We start from the raw sequence: 13,843 nt of genomic DNA, 5'->3' as shown, positions 1-13,843 counted from the left end.
ATATACATATATATGTGTATATATATGAGATGCTGGGGAACATATATATATATATTGTTACTTGACAAGTAACAAAGTAAATATATAAATGTATATAGTAAAATGTTCTGGTACCTATAAGAGATTAAATTATTCAGTAAATGCTCCCATATTGTCTTTCATTTTCAAGCTATTGATTTACTTTTCAAGTACTTACAGCTCGTTATGTGCTGCCTTGAGCACTTAATATATAATTATTCATTTATTCCCATAATCTCTTTAAGAGGATACTACTATTATTCTTATCCAACAGATGAAGAAACTGAGGCATTGAAAGGTCATATTGCTTTTAACTGGCAGAGCCAAAACTTAGAAGGATGCAATTTCTACTGTCTCTCACTCAATATCAGAAGGCCTTAGCATAGACACATGGATTTTCCAGAAACTGCAAAGGGACCAATGCTTGTATTTGTCATTATTAAAGGATTGTTGGGCTTCTTTTTTGATATGCTTTATTTTAACTTATTTTCGGAGGTACCAGAAGCCCCTTCAGTACCATCTAAATGTATCAAATTTCCATGCAAGGAGGCAGACACCACAACAAAATGAGGGCGGTGGGGTGGAAATCTCACCAATAAGGGTCTTACAGAACAGGGAGAACTTAGTAAATATATCTGCATTCTTTAAACAAACAGGCCTCATTAATCTTCTAAAACTTGGGTGCAGGATTATTGAAATTTACCTAGAAACACTGACCACCTGAAAGTTGAAGGCGAATAGAATGCATTTCACCCTCTTTGTTGGGGGTTTTAAACAGGAGAGGACATATGACTTCTAATTACCTGCTTTGCAGTCATCACTATCCCTGAGTCCTGTGGATTTTTATGCACTGGAGTGGTAATGGCTGCACACGTAAATTTTGCTGGCAGTTTGGTGGCTGCATGTGTCAAAGAAGGCTGGAGAGACAGTTTCAGCATGAGTGACAAGCTATCTATACTTTAGAATTTTTGAGTATGACAGATACTGACTGGATGATAATGAGGAAGCTAACTGGTTTTTCGGTTGACCATTTTTTTTTAACACTTATGTATTTCATGCACTTTTTTACTTTCATTTAAGGATGATTGCGCAAACAATTAAACCTGACCATTTAGCTACCATTGTTTCCTAGGAAGGCAAGTGGTGCCATTAGACCACATTTCTTACCTATTTTAATTTTATGTTTGGATTACTTTATATTTTAACGAAGTGCCTAAAATATGGACATGCCTTCGGTCGGTTTTGATTTATTTAAGTTTATGCTGCCAGCTGAAATATTTGCGCTATTTTTATATAAATTCCATCAAATTGGATATGCTGTGTAACACAATATGACATGGAGAGGGCTTAGACTTTACAGTCAAATGTACTTGGAGTCAATTGTCTCTTCTCTCCATTTTATAAAACTGGGCAAATTACCTCCTCAAACCTCAGAGTTCTTATTTGCAAATTGGGGGAAAAAACAGCTATTTCTATGTTAGTTTGCAGATTAAATGGAGGAGAAAAATAACAAACAGCTAGGGTGGTGCTTGACACATAGTTACTAATTAGAAGCACTTATTATAGTTATATTTACAATTTTTATAGAGAACGGAACCATTAGGAATCTAAATCTCTTTGCTACCCTGGTGAAATTTCTTCAAATGTGGATCCCATAAAATACATGAAGGTTAATCAATAATCAGGAAAATGTTCTTATTTCTGATGGTCACTCCTTCAACTCTGTAACAGACATTTTCAATGCACTGATAGTCCTGGCCTACCCGCCGAGGTTGCCTGCATAGAGTTCCCATATAGTCCTGGGAAAGTGTTCTGGTCATGGGAATACAAGGGAGTTGGTGTCCCAGGAGAGACTCTCTACCAATGACAGATGAGAGTTGACAGATCAATATTTTAGCTTCCAGGCTCCTTGGGGAGAATTCTGAGGTGTGTTCCTTACACTATCCTTGAGTGGCCCTGGTTGGATTGAGCCTCAGGTATCCAAAGTGGTAAACCACTCATTAACACACTGTATATTGGCTTCCTTTCCTCCTTGTCTCACTTTCCCACTCCCACATTGTGTTTTCTGTGATCACCTGCAAAATAACCTACTTGCCCCCAGATCTTTGACTCAGATCAGCTTCTGGAGCATCAAGACAAATATTATGTAAGCCAGGCATGTGTACACAACCTAGAAGCCATACTCGTATAATGCAGCTTCTCGAAAGAGACAGTATTACAGCATTTATGAAGCTCCGCAAGTTTCTTTCCTGTGGACATCTCCACGTGCTGGGACTAACTTCCTTGTTCCCAGAAATCTGAGCACTTAATTTCAATCCCCTTTTTCTGCTTCCTCTATCAGCCCGTGTGAATGCCTCCAAGATCCCTTCTTCTTTCAGTCTAGCTTTTGAAAACAGACTAAATCACACCCTGAGCTTGGTCCTGGAGAAGAGGAAAACCTCAAGCAGTTAAATTTTTAATTAACCACTAGAATGCTATTTAGAGACTCTCCTTAAATTTTATTTATCTCTTCTCCGTAGCCATTTCCAAGGATAACCACATTTTTAGCTGCATAGATATGCCTGTGATCAAGGGGAATCTTTTTCAAAATGGTTGTCTTTACATTTCTAACAAACATTTTTCCCCTTTAGATTTGAATAGTGTTAGCTTTAGCTCAATCAACTCATGCTTGGTATTTTCAGGCCACTTTATTTTGGTTAGAAATGCATAGCCAGTTCAGCTGCATTTTCTCTTCTCCACCAATAGATTTCTTTACTTATACACTAAGGCTCCCTGTGAATATAATGGAGACTGACTATACATATTCATCACCACTCTATCTGAAGCAAATATAAAAGATCTTGTTACAATAATACCACTGTGAGATATGAAGGACAGCACTCTGCCAGCTCTTTCTTTTCCCTATTATTTGCCCATAATCTATCTGTCCTCCCACATTCACTCCCTTCATCTAAAGAAATAGCTGAAGAAAATTCAAGTCCCTCATCTCAATCTGTCATTTACAGAAAAAAAATAAAAACATAAACAACATCCTCCAAGTCTTCCCCTCTATGTAGGAGAATGCTCATGCCACCGTATTTCAGTGTCACAGTCAATGAAAGTAGATTGTGTTTTATCTTTAAAAATCTTTCTCACTGTGTGACCTGCCCAAGCTACTGGTACATCCTGAAGAAGAGAATGGCATTCCGCATCACATTAATAAAAAAGAGAGAAACATTTTCAAGTGAAAGGTGTTAGGATAGGTATTGATTCCAAGGGAATTTGTTAATCTATTTTTTATTTTTTGAGAGGCAGTTATTAAATTCAAGTGTCTGATCATACTGGACATAAGTTTTTATCTTTTCTTTACAACAAAATTTGAATAAAAGCATTTAAAAAGTTTGCTCTGCCTTCAAAGAAGAGGTATCTTCATCCCTGCAAAGCTTGAGCATATAAATGTCACTTAAGTATAATAAGGAATCCATCTCTTACATTTCCAACTTTGTACTGACTCTGGAAAGACTTTCATGTACCTGATCCTTTATATGAATGATGGATTAAAGTTACATCCATATAACTGTAAATCAGATTGAGAATATTGCATTTAGTGCTGGGAATAAAATTAACCTAAAAGACAAGTTGCTTAACAAGCCTAAAATCCAGTAAAGATATATTTCATGGGGATGAAAATTAAGTAAGGCATGTTTTCTGCACCAAAAAATGAAATCTAGAGATCTTGAAAGGATATCTTTTTTTTGTGGAGGTGGATATCTGGCATACAAATAAAATAGTTTTTCTTAAAAGTCATGAAGGTTGAAACTGGCATTTAATTCTTTTAAAAATCATCCCTTAGCTTGTGTTTATTCCTTACATTAATTCATAATATTTTGATGATATAATTATAATAACAGCCTGTAATGGAGCCCTTGTGTCTCCAGTGTAGAGCAGACTTTACTTTCTTCAGTGGCCTATTACCTGGAAATGGGAATCATTAACTTGAACAACTTGACTTTCTTTGCAATAGACATGAAGTTTAATCACAAATCCTGGTGATTGAGAGAAAGTGAGCTTATTTAGTCAGAAAATCTCTATTCTGTAACTCTTGTGGGAATAGAGATGATCTAGAATTTAATTTTAAAAGTGCGGTTAAATTATAGCTGCCAGGATTCTTAGTAGTCCGGTTAATTCCAATTGTGGAGACAACTAGAATATTCTCTGGGGATAGTAGGCCTTGAGTGACAACTTAGTGAAAATTGAAATTCCAAGTTTACCTCACCTCTTATTTTTTCTGAACTATATTCTTTAGTGTTTTCCAGCAGAGAAATTGAATATTTTTACATAGTTGTGCAGATAGCTTATTTTCTTTATAAAAGTTTCCAGGAATATATATCAATTGCAGGGACCAAGAAATGTGTTTGAATCTGGTAGTAACCTGAGTAAGAAAATCCTTCTCTGAAAAGGATCAGGAGGTTCAATCAATGAGAAATATTCAAATATAAAATTCCTCAGTAGAATAGGCTCTTGGAAGAAGCGGTTTTCATTCAAACCACTTGTCTGTAGATTTTTGTTGTTGTTACTATTTTGATTTTGTTTGATTTTTAAGTGCAACCACTTATATCCCCAGACCCAAAAGCAACCATTTCTTTAGACATCTCTTTCCATTGACTTTCTTCTCCCATAAAGTCCTCCCAAAACTTGGTGCCTTTACAGTTTATCCTTCTAGATAACTTCCCCCTTTGCCTAGTCTCTGAGGAGCTCCTCTGCTGAAAATGTCATTTGAAAGTATAACTTATGTCATTTTTTTTTAAGACTATTCTTTCTTTATAAGGATGCTCTATGTAAAAACTTCAGAAGGGTTTTTATCAGCTTAACCAGCCTAAGTAATCCAGCCCTGTTGCCCTAGCATTTAGCTAAATAAATAAGAATGCAAGTTAATCTATTGTTCAGATGCGGGCTGCAAATTTCCTAAGTGATTGATTTGATGCTAATTTTCTTCATGAACCTCTCATTTTCTTCAAATCCTGGCCTATGAAAAGAAAATAAATTCAGCCTAGCTGATTGAGCCCTATTGTAGATCAAACTTTGAATTTGGAAGGTTTGGAAATTTCTTTTTCATCAGGACTATATCTCCAAGGAACCCTCACTTAGGATGTCCCAAAGAATGCAACTTGCTCTGAAAAGACTACAGAAGTTTTCTTTCTCCAAATCCCAGTATTCTCTGATGATAGAATTGAAATTTGCATATTCATGACATGTACTGCCATTTTGCTCACACTAATAGCCTATTTCTTTACATAGGTACCACATGTTAGAGAAGGTCCATGCTGGCATTGTCATGTTTTGATTCTACCTCCTTTGAGAACCACCTTTTTCACATTAATGTGTCCATGAATTGAGGAAAGGGATGTGATTTTGCATTTCAATACATGATTCATGGACAATTGGAGGAAATTAAGGGAGAACTGTGCACATAAAAATGTTATGGAAGAATAAAAGGCAACTTTTCTTTGAAGGCATTCTAGCTCTAATTCTTTTGAAATTATGCTACCATGTTGGAATCTCTAGTTATAAACTAACTTTTTTCAACATTTCTTTCTAGGACCCCAAATTACGTGAACTTTTGGATGTGGGGAACATTGGACGCCTGGAACATCGCATGATAACCGTGGTGTACGGGGTTGACTTAGTTAACATCTCCTATTTGAACCTTGTGGCTTTCCAAGAAGAAGTGGCCAAGGTATGGTGAATAGAAATATCTGAAGCTTGTCACCATCTGAATCCTTATGATACTGTACTGATGCCTGTGAAAGACTTTGAGTTTTTGTCGTATTTAACATGTGTTAAAATTCTGTCTAAAAATAATTCAGCTGCCAAGTAGAAGGGTAATTCAAACACTTCCAAGTAATGACATCTACTTAGAATTATGGAGACTTTTCATTAGGAATAAGGCATTTAATATAACTTTGCAAAAGAAAATATGGGTAAAACCACATTTCATTTTACCTAAACATCATATCACAATTCATTCTCTCATCTCATGCCACTGCCAACCCATTTCCTTTCCAACCCTCTCTTTAAGGGCAGACATCTTCAGTACCTTTACCCAGTGTAGCAGCTAGCCCAAGACCATGCACATAGTAGCTACTCAATTAATATGAGGAAGAAGAAAAAAATAAAATTTTAAATAAAACTTTTTAATTATAAAAATATTTATTCAACTACGGATGAAAAGGATAAATTAGACACGATTTCTCCATTAAGGAGTTGCTGATCTGTTAAAGTAGTGAGCCTTTCCAGATGCATACAGAAATAACTAGAATACAGCAAAGATATATCAAACAAGAAGCTGAGAACTTCTGGGAACCTTGCACTCAAGTTTGATGCTTTTTCTAAAAATATCTAATTGCCATTAAAAGAGCACTGACATGAACATATTGAAGGAAGAGTTTTCTTTACCATGTTTATAGGATACTAGCAATGATCCTTACCCTTCATACAATTTCCTTCAAGAGTTAAGAATATGAATCCAAGAATATTTTAAAGTGTGCGAAGACATTATGCCCTTATAGAGCTTCTTACATCATGGATCACAACTATGGGGTCATGTCAAAACAGTGTTCATTGTTGGGACATTAATATCTATAAATTTTTAACCCTCATTGCTCTGACAGTTTTCTGAGTTACACCAGATGTACTGACCTGACTTCTGATTCTTTAGTGATTATGTTAGAAGTTTATTCCAACATTTACATAACATCAAGTCTTATAATGGAATGAATAAAATGCCCGCCAGTTTTAATACTCTTAGGTATTTATAAACTACTCTCTAAGACTGTGTTACAAACCTAATCTGTTTTCTCTCTTTAAGAACCAAATCACCTATTTGTTCTATATTATAATTTACACTTGGAGAGACTTCAGTTCAATGAAACATTGTCTGTGTGACAGCGTTGTACTTGCAATAGTTCTGATTCTGGCATCTTGTTAGTTACCTGTTGAGTTGTATATACTTCATTTCTCAGTATATGGTAAGATGGTTGGTTGGTTGGATGGACGGATGGATATATACAAACAAATATTAAGTATTTGTAAATATTTTAAAAATATCTTTCCCCAAATGCAACCATATTTCATTTTAAAAATGACCAATTCATGAGATTCACTAACTCTCAATTTAAAACATTCAGTAAGTGACAGAGAGGCTCTTACTAAGAGTGAATATAGAATTTATACTACAAACTAAGCTACATATCTTATGTTGCATTAAACCTTTATGCAGTTATGCTTAAAACATATTCAATTTTCTCTTCTCTGTGGGTTCCTACCCACTAATTTTCTATAGGGGTTTTGATTTCTGAGCCATATAATATTTCTCATTAAGACTGTATCTATAGACTTTTTTTAGTAGCTACTTGATGTTCCTAGTATAATTAACCTACGGAATATGTTTTGCCTTCTGTAAATGTGATATTCTATAGGATACTTTCCTGCCATTGAAATAGCTCAGCCAGAAGGTTAAGATTTGCAAGCACTGTTTTATTCTGAAACTGTTATTTTCCATCTTTCTAATTTTATTGTTTCATAACATCACACTTTTAATCTCTAAAGCCAATATACATAGTACCTTGTACAGTGCCTGCAGCAAAGAAAATAGCTTCTCTCATTATGTAGAATGCCTGACAGAAACCTAAGCTTTTTTTGAAAGTCAAGTATCTCCAGAAGAAATTGTTTATAAAGAGGTTCTGGCTCATTCATTCATTCAGCACATTTGTTGTGTGCCTTCTCTGTGCTAGCCACAATGCCAGAGTTAAGGATACCACATTCTAGAATACTGAAAGCCAGCATTCTAGAGGAAACACTTAGGGTTAGGGTTTGCCTGACAGAAACCTAAGCTTTTTTTGAAAGTCAAGTATCTCCAGAAGAAATTGTTTATAAAGAGGTTCTGGCTCATTCATTCATTCAGCACATTTGTTGTGTGCCTTCTCTGTGCTAGCCACAATGCCAGAGTTAAGGATACCACATTCTAGAATACTGAAAGCCAGCATTCTAGAGGAAACACTTAGGGTTAGGGTTAGGGAAAAAAAATTAAAAATAATATAAATAAATAAAAAATAGAAGAAACACAGATATGCCGAAGTAAACATATCATAGGTCAGATGGAAATCTATGAGGAAAACCTGTAAGGAAATTTAAAACAGGAGGAGAGGGAGAATGAGGGTGGGAAAAGGAAATTACTTCTTTATGGAGTGCTCTGAGAAAACAAAAATCTGAAGTAAATTGCTCAATTGCAACAATTTTGTAGATTTTTGAAAAATCTCAGTGCAATTAAAAATTTTAACCAGAACCAGGACTTAAACTTTCATAAAAGTATTATTCCAGATTTGAATGCTATCTTACATAAATCACTTGAAATTGCATATTTTATATATTTCTTAGGACAAGAGACTCCTTTTAAAAAATGGACTTGGGGAGAAAAAACTGTCTTTCAATTTTTCCCTCTGTAGCTGAACTAAAACCATAGTATCTCTTCTAATTAAACAACAATCATACTTTTTGCTACACAGCATGATTTGCCACCCCTCTGTACCCTAAGGATCAGCTTTCTCTACTGTTTTGGGGCATCTCCCCTTAAAGTACCTGGAAAATAAGTGGTTTGTTTCACATTTGCCCTCTGAGTTAGAGAGGAGAAGAGAATAATCAATGGGATTAATCTTGCTCGTGAGTTAAGTAAGATGAAGACCAAGAATTAACCATTGGATTTAATAATATAAAGGTCATTGGTGACCTTGATTAGAGCAACCTCAGAGGAGTGGTGGGGTCAAAAAGCTACTGGAATAGGCTCTGGGGAATATTGGCATAGACAAATTAAAAAGACAAAAGTGAACTCTTTTGAGGATTTTTTTAATTCTCAAAAGAATTTAAAAAGGCAAGTAAAGGGCAGCTGATAAATAAGAAGACTGCTGAAAGGGGGAAGTGAGATCAAGAGATGGTTTTTAAAATGGAAGAAACAACAATATACAAACGCACTGGTGGGAATGAACTTGTAGAGAGGAAACAACGTGCTGATGTAGGAAAGCAGGAGAATTGCTGGAGCTTGAATAGGCGAGAGCAATAGGATCTAGTGCAGGGCTCAGTAAACTACATCCCAGAAGCCAAGTCCAACTGACTACCTGCTTTTATAAATAAAGTTTTATTGGAACACAAAGACACCCATTTGATTACATATTATCTATGGCTGCTTTCACTAGAGGTGAGAAGTTATTACATAGACCAAATGTTCCACAAAGCCTAAAATGTGAACTATCTGGTCCTTAATAAAACAACAATTTGTTGACTCTATCCTAGTTTACAAATAGAGGGGCTGGGCTCAGACAGGAGCAAGGGTTTTTCATCAATAAGGGGAAAAAAAGTGAGTACATTAGGACAGATGCTGGTAAGAGGTACATGCGATGGAGGAAGTTGTACATATTTTTTTATTGCCTCTATTTTATCAGTGACGAAGGAGACATAGATCAGAAAGCAGCTGAGAGTAAGGACTATATGAATTTTCAAGCCTTTTTCAGCACTAGTTGGTGAATTACTTCAAAGATCTGACCGGTATGGTTAAGATGGACTACAAAAGACAGACCCTTTACATCAACCCCAAAAAATAGTACAAGTTAACTGATTTAACAGATCAGTACAGTTTTTTTTATTGGTCAAGGAATCTGAAGATAAAAATAATTCTCTTCTTCCTGCCCAATTCTAGCCCCTGTTTCCAATATTCTGTTTTTCTTTGAGACTGGGGACTAGATGGAAACTTCGAGTTGTGTGTACTACTTCCTGCAGTCATGCAGTCTAAACCACATCGTATAGGTTGGAAAACAGATTGCTCTGAGACAAAGACAGGAGTTCACAGGATTGCCATATGCTAGTGTTTACCTTCAGGTCTAAGGGATCCTGAGTAACTGATAGGAGACCACTTCATCTAGAGAATCTCAGCAAGGAATGAAATGTTTCATAATTAACAAAGAGAAATACCAGTATCAAAGGCAGCAAAGCCAAAGTCTTCCCTGTTTAGTTTTAGAAAATTAAAATGATTTTCAGAATGTATTCCCCCTGGATTCTGGTCCATGGCTGGGTCTCTGGGAAGCTCATCTCCTCACCCATCCACCTCTCAGCCCCTATCCCTAATCTTTTTCAATGCAATTTATTACTGAGATGACCTCTCACTATGAGAAACAGGATTTGACATTCAGGCTCTGATATTCAGTCCTAAATAGTTTGACACGCTGACCAGCCCCTTGGCTAGAAACATTGTTGAACCACTGCCCAGTTTGGCAAATTTCAGCCCAGATGTTGCTCTAGTGTGTTAAGATGCAGCAAATGAGACATCAGGGATCTAGTGGGTTAAGACTGAGATGCCTAATGGCAGAGTCATGCAGAGGAAATTTTGCATTCACTTCTGTGCACAAGGATTGACAGATGCCATTGTTTTTACTTCTTAATTCTACACATACTGAATTCTCTTAAGCATTTATAAATTGGAAAAACAAATTAAACAAATTCATTTTTCTTATTTAGCCATGCAGTTAGCAGGAGCTTAGCCAGATTTTTAATATTTTTTGATTGAAATATAATATACATAGAAAAGTGCACAAATCCTAACTATATAACTTGATTGATTTTTGAAAAGAGAATACACCCATATAAATAGCACATATCAAAAACAGAGCCATCACTAGCACACCAGACGTTTACCCTACCAACACACCCTTATTTGACCTCCAAATTTATAGATTAATTTTACCTGCTTTTAAATTTTTTGTAAATGGAATCATTAAGGTCTGACGTCTGTGACTCAAAATTATATACATGATATTCTTCTATATTTTTCATGTGGTTGCAATTTGTTTATTCTCTTTGCTAAATAGTATACAGCAGTCCCCTCTTATCCACAGTTTTGCTTTCTGTGGTTTTAGTTAGTCAACTAAACCTCAGTCAACCACAATCCAAAATTATTAAATGGAAATTTTCAGAAATAAACAACTTATAAGTTTTAAATTACACATCGTTCTGAGAGGCATGATGAAATTGTGCGCCATCCAGATCACGTCCAGCTTTGGCTGGAAGGGAGAGATGAGTCACAGAGGTTGGGGGAGGGGTGATGGGTGACCTAAATAGTGATAGATGGCCGCTATAAGAACTTGGATTTACTCCCAATGACAAGTAGCTATTGCATTGTTTTGAGCAAAAGATTGATTTGTTGTGACATATTTTAATAGGATTGCCCTGGCTACACTGTTGAAAAGCCATAGAAGGGGGTTTAGAAACAGAAACACAGAGACAAGAAAGCTTAGGGTAGAGATAGTGAGAAATGGTTGATTCTGGATATATTTTGACTGTAAAGGCAAAAGATTTGCTATGGATGAGATACATGGCATGAGAGAAAGAGGCTGCTAAGGATGCTCTCAGGGCTTTCTGAAATTGCATTTATTGAGATGGAGAGCCAATTAGTAAGGAAAAAACAGAAATTGGATTTGGACATAAAATTAAAAATAATATTTGCCCAAGTAGCAGAATGAGCAAAGGCGTGACTTTTTGTCTCTCTTGAGATGCTATGAAAATGAGAATAAAGGAACATAAATACCCAATGATGAAGAGAATGAGAGAAGTCAATAGGAGATGACATGTTTCAATAAGTTTGCAGAAGAAGAAAATGAAGAGAGGAGAGTGCCTGATGAAGTGGAGAAAACCACAACCTAAATTACATAGAGAGCTACAAGGAAGTCACTGGCTTGCTCAGAAGTAATTGAGAGAGACTCTAGACTTGAGTATTACCAGCCCAGCAGATCAAAGAGTAAGTACTGGGAATGAAGACAATGTCAAGGAATTGAAGGAATAAGGACAAAACCATCAGACCCTCTACTCCCTCCTCCTGCTCCACATGTAGAATAATTGATAACCAATTACTTCTCAGGTCAAAAAAATGAGCATTGGTGTTTTATGGAATTGAACAAACTATTTGAAAGGCATTATTGTGGCAAGCATTTGAGTTATGGATCCAGAGTAAAGCTCTTCTTGTTCTAGCATTTATGGATACCACTCCATAGTGGCTGGCACTCACATACTTACCCTAAAGAGAAGTCTGCAAGCCAGTAAATCTCATTGACATACTCAAAGCTCCCTCTCAGCCTTTCTACCACCCCAGTCTAAAATATGAACTAAAACCAAAATATCCACAGGTTATTGAGAAAGACTACAACATTGAATTGTAAGGAGGCCAAGATGAACAAAAAGAGAAGTGATAATAGAAGACACGATGCTAATTCAAGAAACAAATAATTGTTAAAAATGAATCATCAGAGAGAGTTTTCAGTATATTCTATAAGAACAAGATGCTATGAAAAATAGGTAACAAAAATGAAAATCAAAATTCTACAGAACTACTGTAAGAGTGGATGAAGGAAATCTCCCAGAATGTGAAGCCAAACAACTGCAACAGCAATAAAGATAGCAAACAAATAACCAAAAAGTAGAAAGGACAAAAAAGATGACAATAAGACAGAAAAGATACAAACACAATAAATCTAGAGATTGCAGTAGCCAATGAAAAGGAGAAAACAGGAGAAGAAAATATGAAAAACACAATGCAAGAAAATAAGTGAAAGCTAAAGAAAGGTCTTGAAGTTGAAACAGCAAGAATAGGAGTGGAATCAGGCAATTCAAGTAGGAAACTGGAAGATATTAGATTAATGGGGGAAAAAAAGGCTTAAATTTCTTCTCCCCCCACAAAATTGAGGTAGGGATAAATGTATAAGAAATGTATTGTACTAACATAAGCCATGCTAAAGCATGCGAGATTTTCAACAACTGGAGGAGCAGCCAGAAAAGATCGATATTATCTTGGTATTAGGAATGTCTCCTTTTGAAAGCCATGTGGTTCATGGTGTTGGAACTATAGCAAGTAAGATAATCATAGTCTAATATATGGCCCTGCAGAAAATTGTATTTGGATTTTTGTAATCATGTAAAATTTTATTTTACTGGTTTTAAACATTTGGAATCGATTTATAAGCAAATAATTGAAGTCAATTATAAATACTGAACAAGATAAAAAAACATTTCAACTTTGACAATTTAAAAAGTAAATTTAAGCTAACAAGAATTGGAGGTAAAAGGATTGGGCAGATAAATGTTCTTTCACGAAGAGAGAAGCCAAGTGATATATTATCTTTAATTAGTGGATCAAGTATGTTGTTTGAGGTTGTAGAGATGATGGGGGAAAAAAGAATACTAGAGACACAATTCTATTAGAAGGAAGGAGAAAGGGCAGTAGAAAATGGGATGACAGGTTTAAAGACTCATCAATCAGAGCTGAATAGCAATAGTTAAATTCTAAAACCAGTCAAGAAAAAGCAGTACAAATATATTATTTAGAAACATGAAAGTACCCACAGGAATTGAAGAATAGAAACGTTGAAAATAGTTTTCAAGAAGCAAAACTAGGATGAGAGTGACATAAGCAATCATTGCTTTTTATTATAACCCCTCGAGTCAAAGTTTTAAAATTATGTATGTGTTTTTTGATAAATAATTTTTTTTGATTGCTATCATTTACTAAGAATCTGTAATGGCTGTCAGTGGTTGAAGAATTTAACATGAATTATCTTGCTTGATTCTCAAAACAACTTTATGAAATAAGTCCTCTTATTAGCTTTAATTTATAAGCAAACTAATTTTGGACAGGTTAAGAAAAACTCCAGGAGATTCTATCAGGGAGGGGTTACATTTGGCCTAGAGTAACAGAAAATCAAATCGAATAGTAGCTTAAACAAATAAAAAAAATCTTTAAAATATTTTTTTA

The 13,843-nt window shown here is 35.4% G+C and overlaps 1 protein-coding gene across 1 annotated transcript in view; it reads left to right on the top strand.

Moving 5' to 3' along the window:
* Positions 1-13,843, top strand: part of PLCB1 (phospholipase C beta 1) — a 618,667-nt gene that overhangs the window by 393,907 nt on the left and 210,917 nt on the right. Inside the window, exon 4 of the mRNA XM_006921600.3 lies at positions 5,597-5,734. Coding sequence (XP_006921662.1) covers positions 5,597-5,734 — 138 coding nt within the window. The remainder of the gene's footprint in view (positions 1-5,596; positions 5,735-13,843) is intronic.

The sequence above is a fragment of the Pteropus alecto genome, unplaced genomic scaffold, assembly GCF_000325575.1.
Source record: "Pteropus alecto unplaced genomic scaffold, ASM32557v1 scaffold45, whole genome shotgun sequence".
Classification (NCBI taxonomy): domain Eukaryota; kingdom Metazoa; phylum Chordata; class Mammalia; order Chiroptera; family Pteropodidae; genus Pteropus; species Pteropus alecto.
Note: the sequence above shows the minus strand (reverse complement) of the source record. Positions and strands in the feature narration are given on the sequence as shown.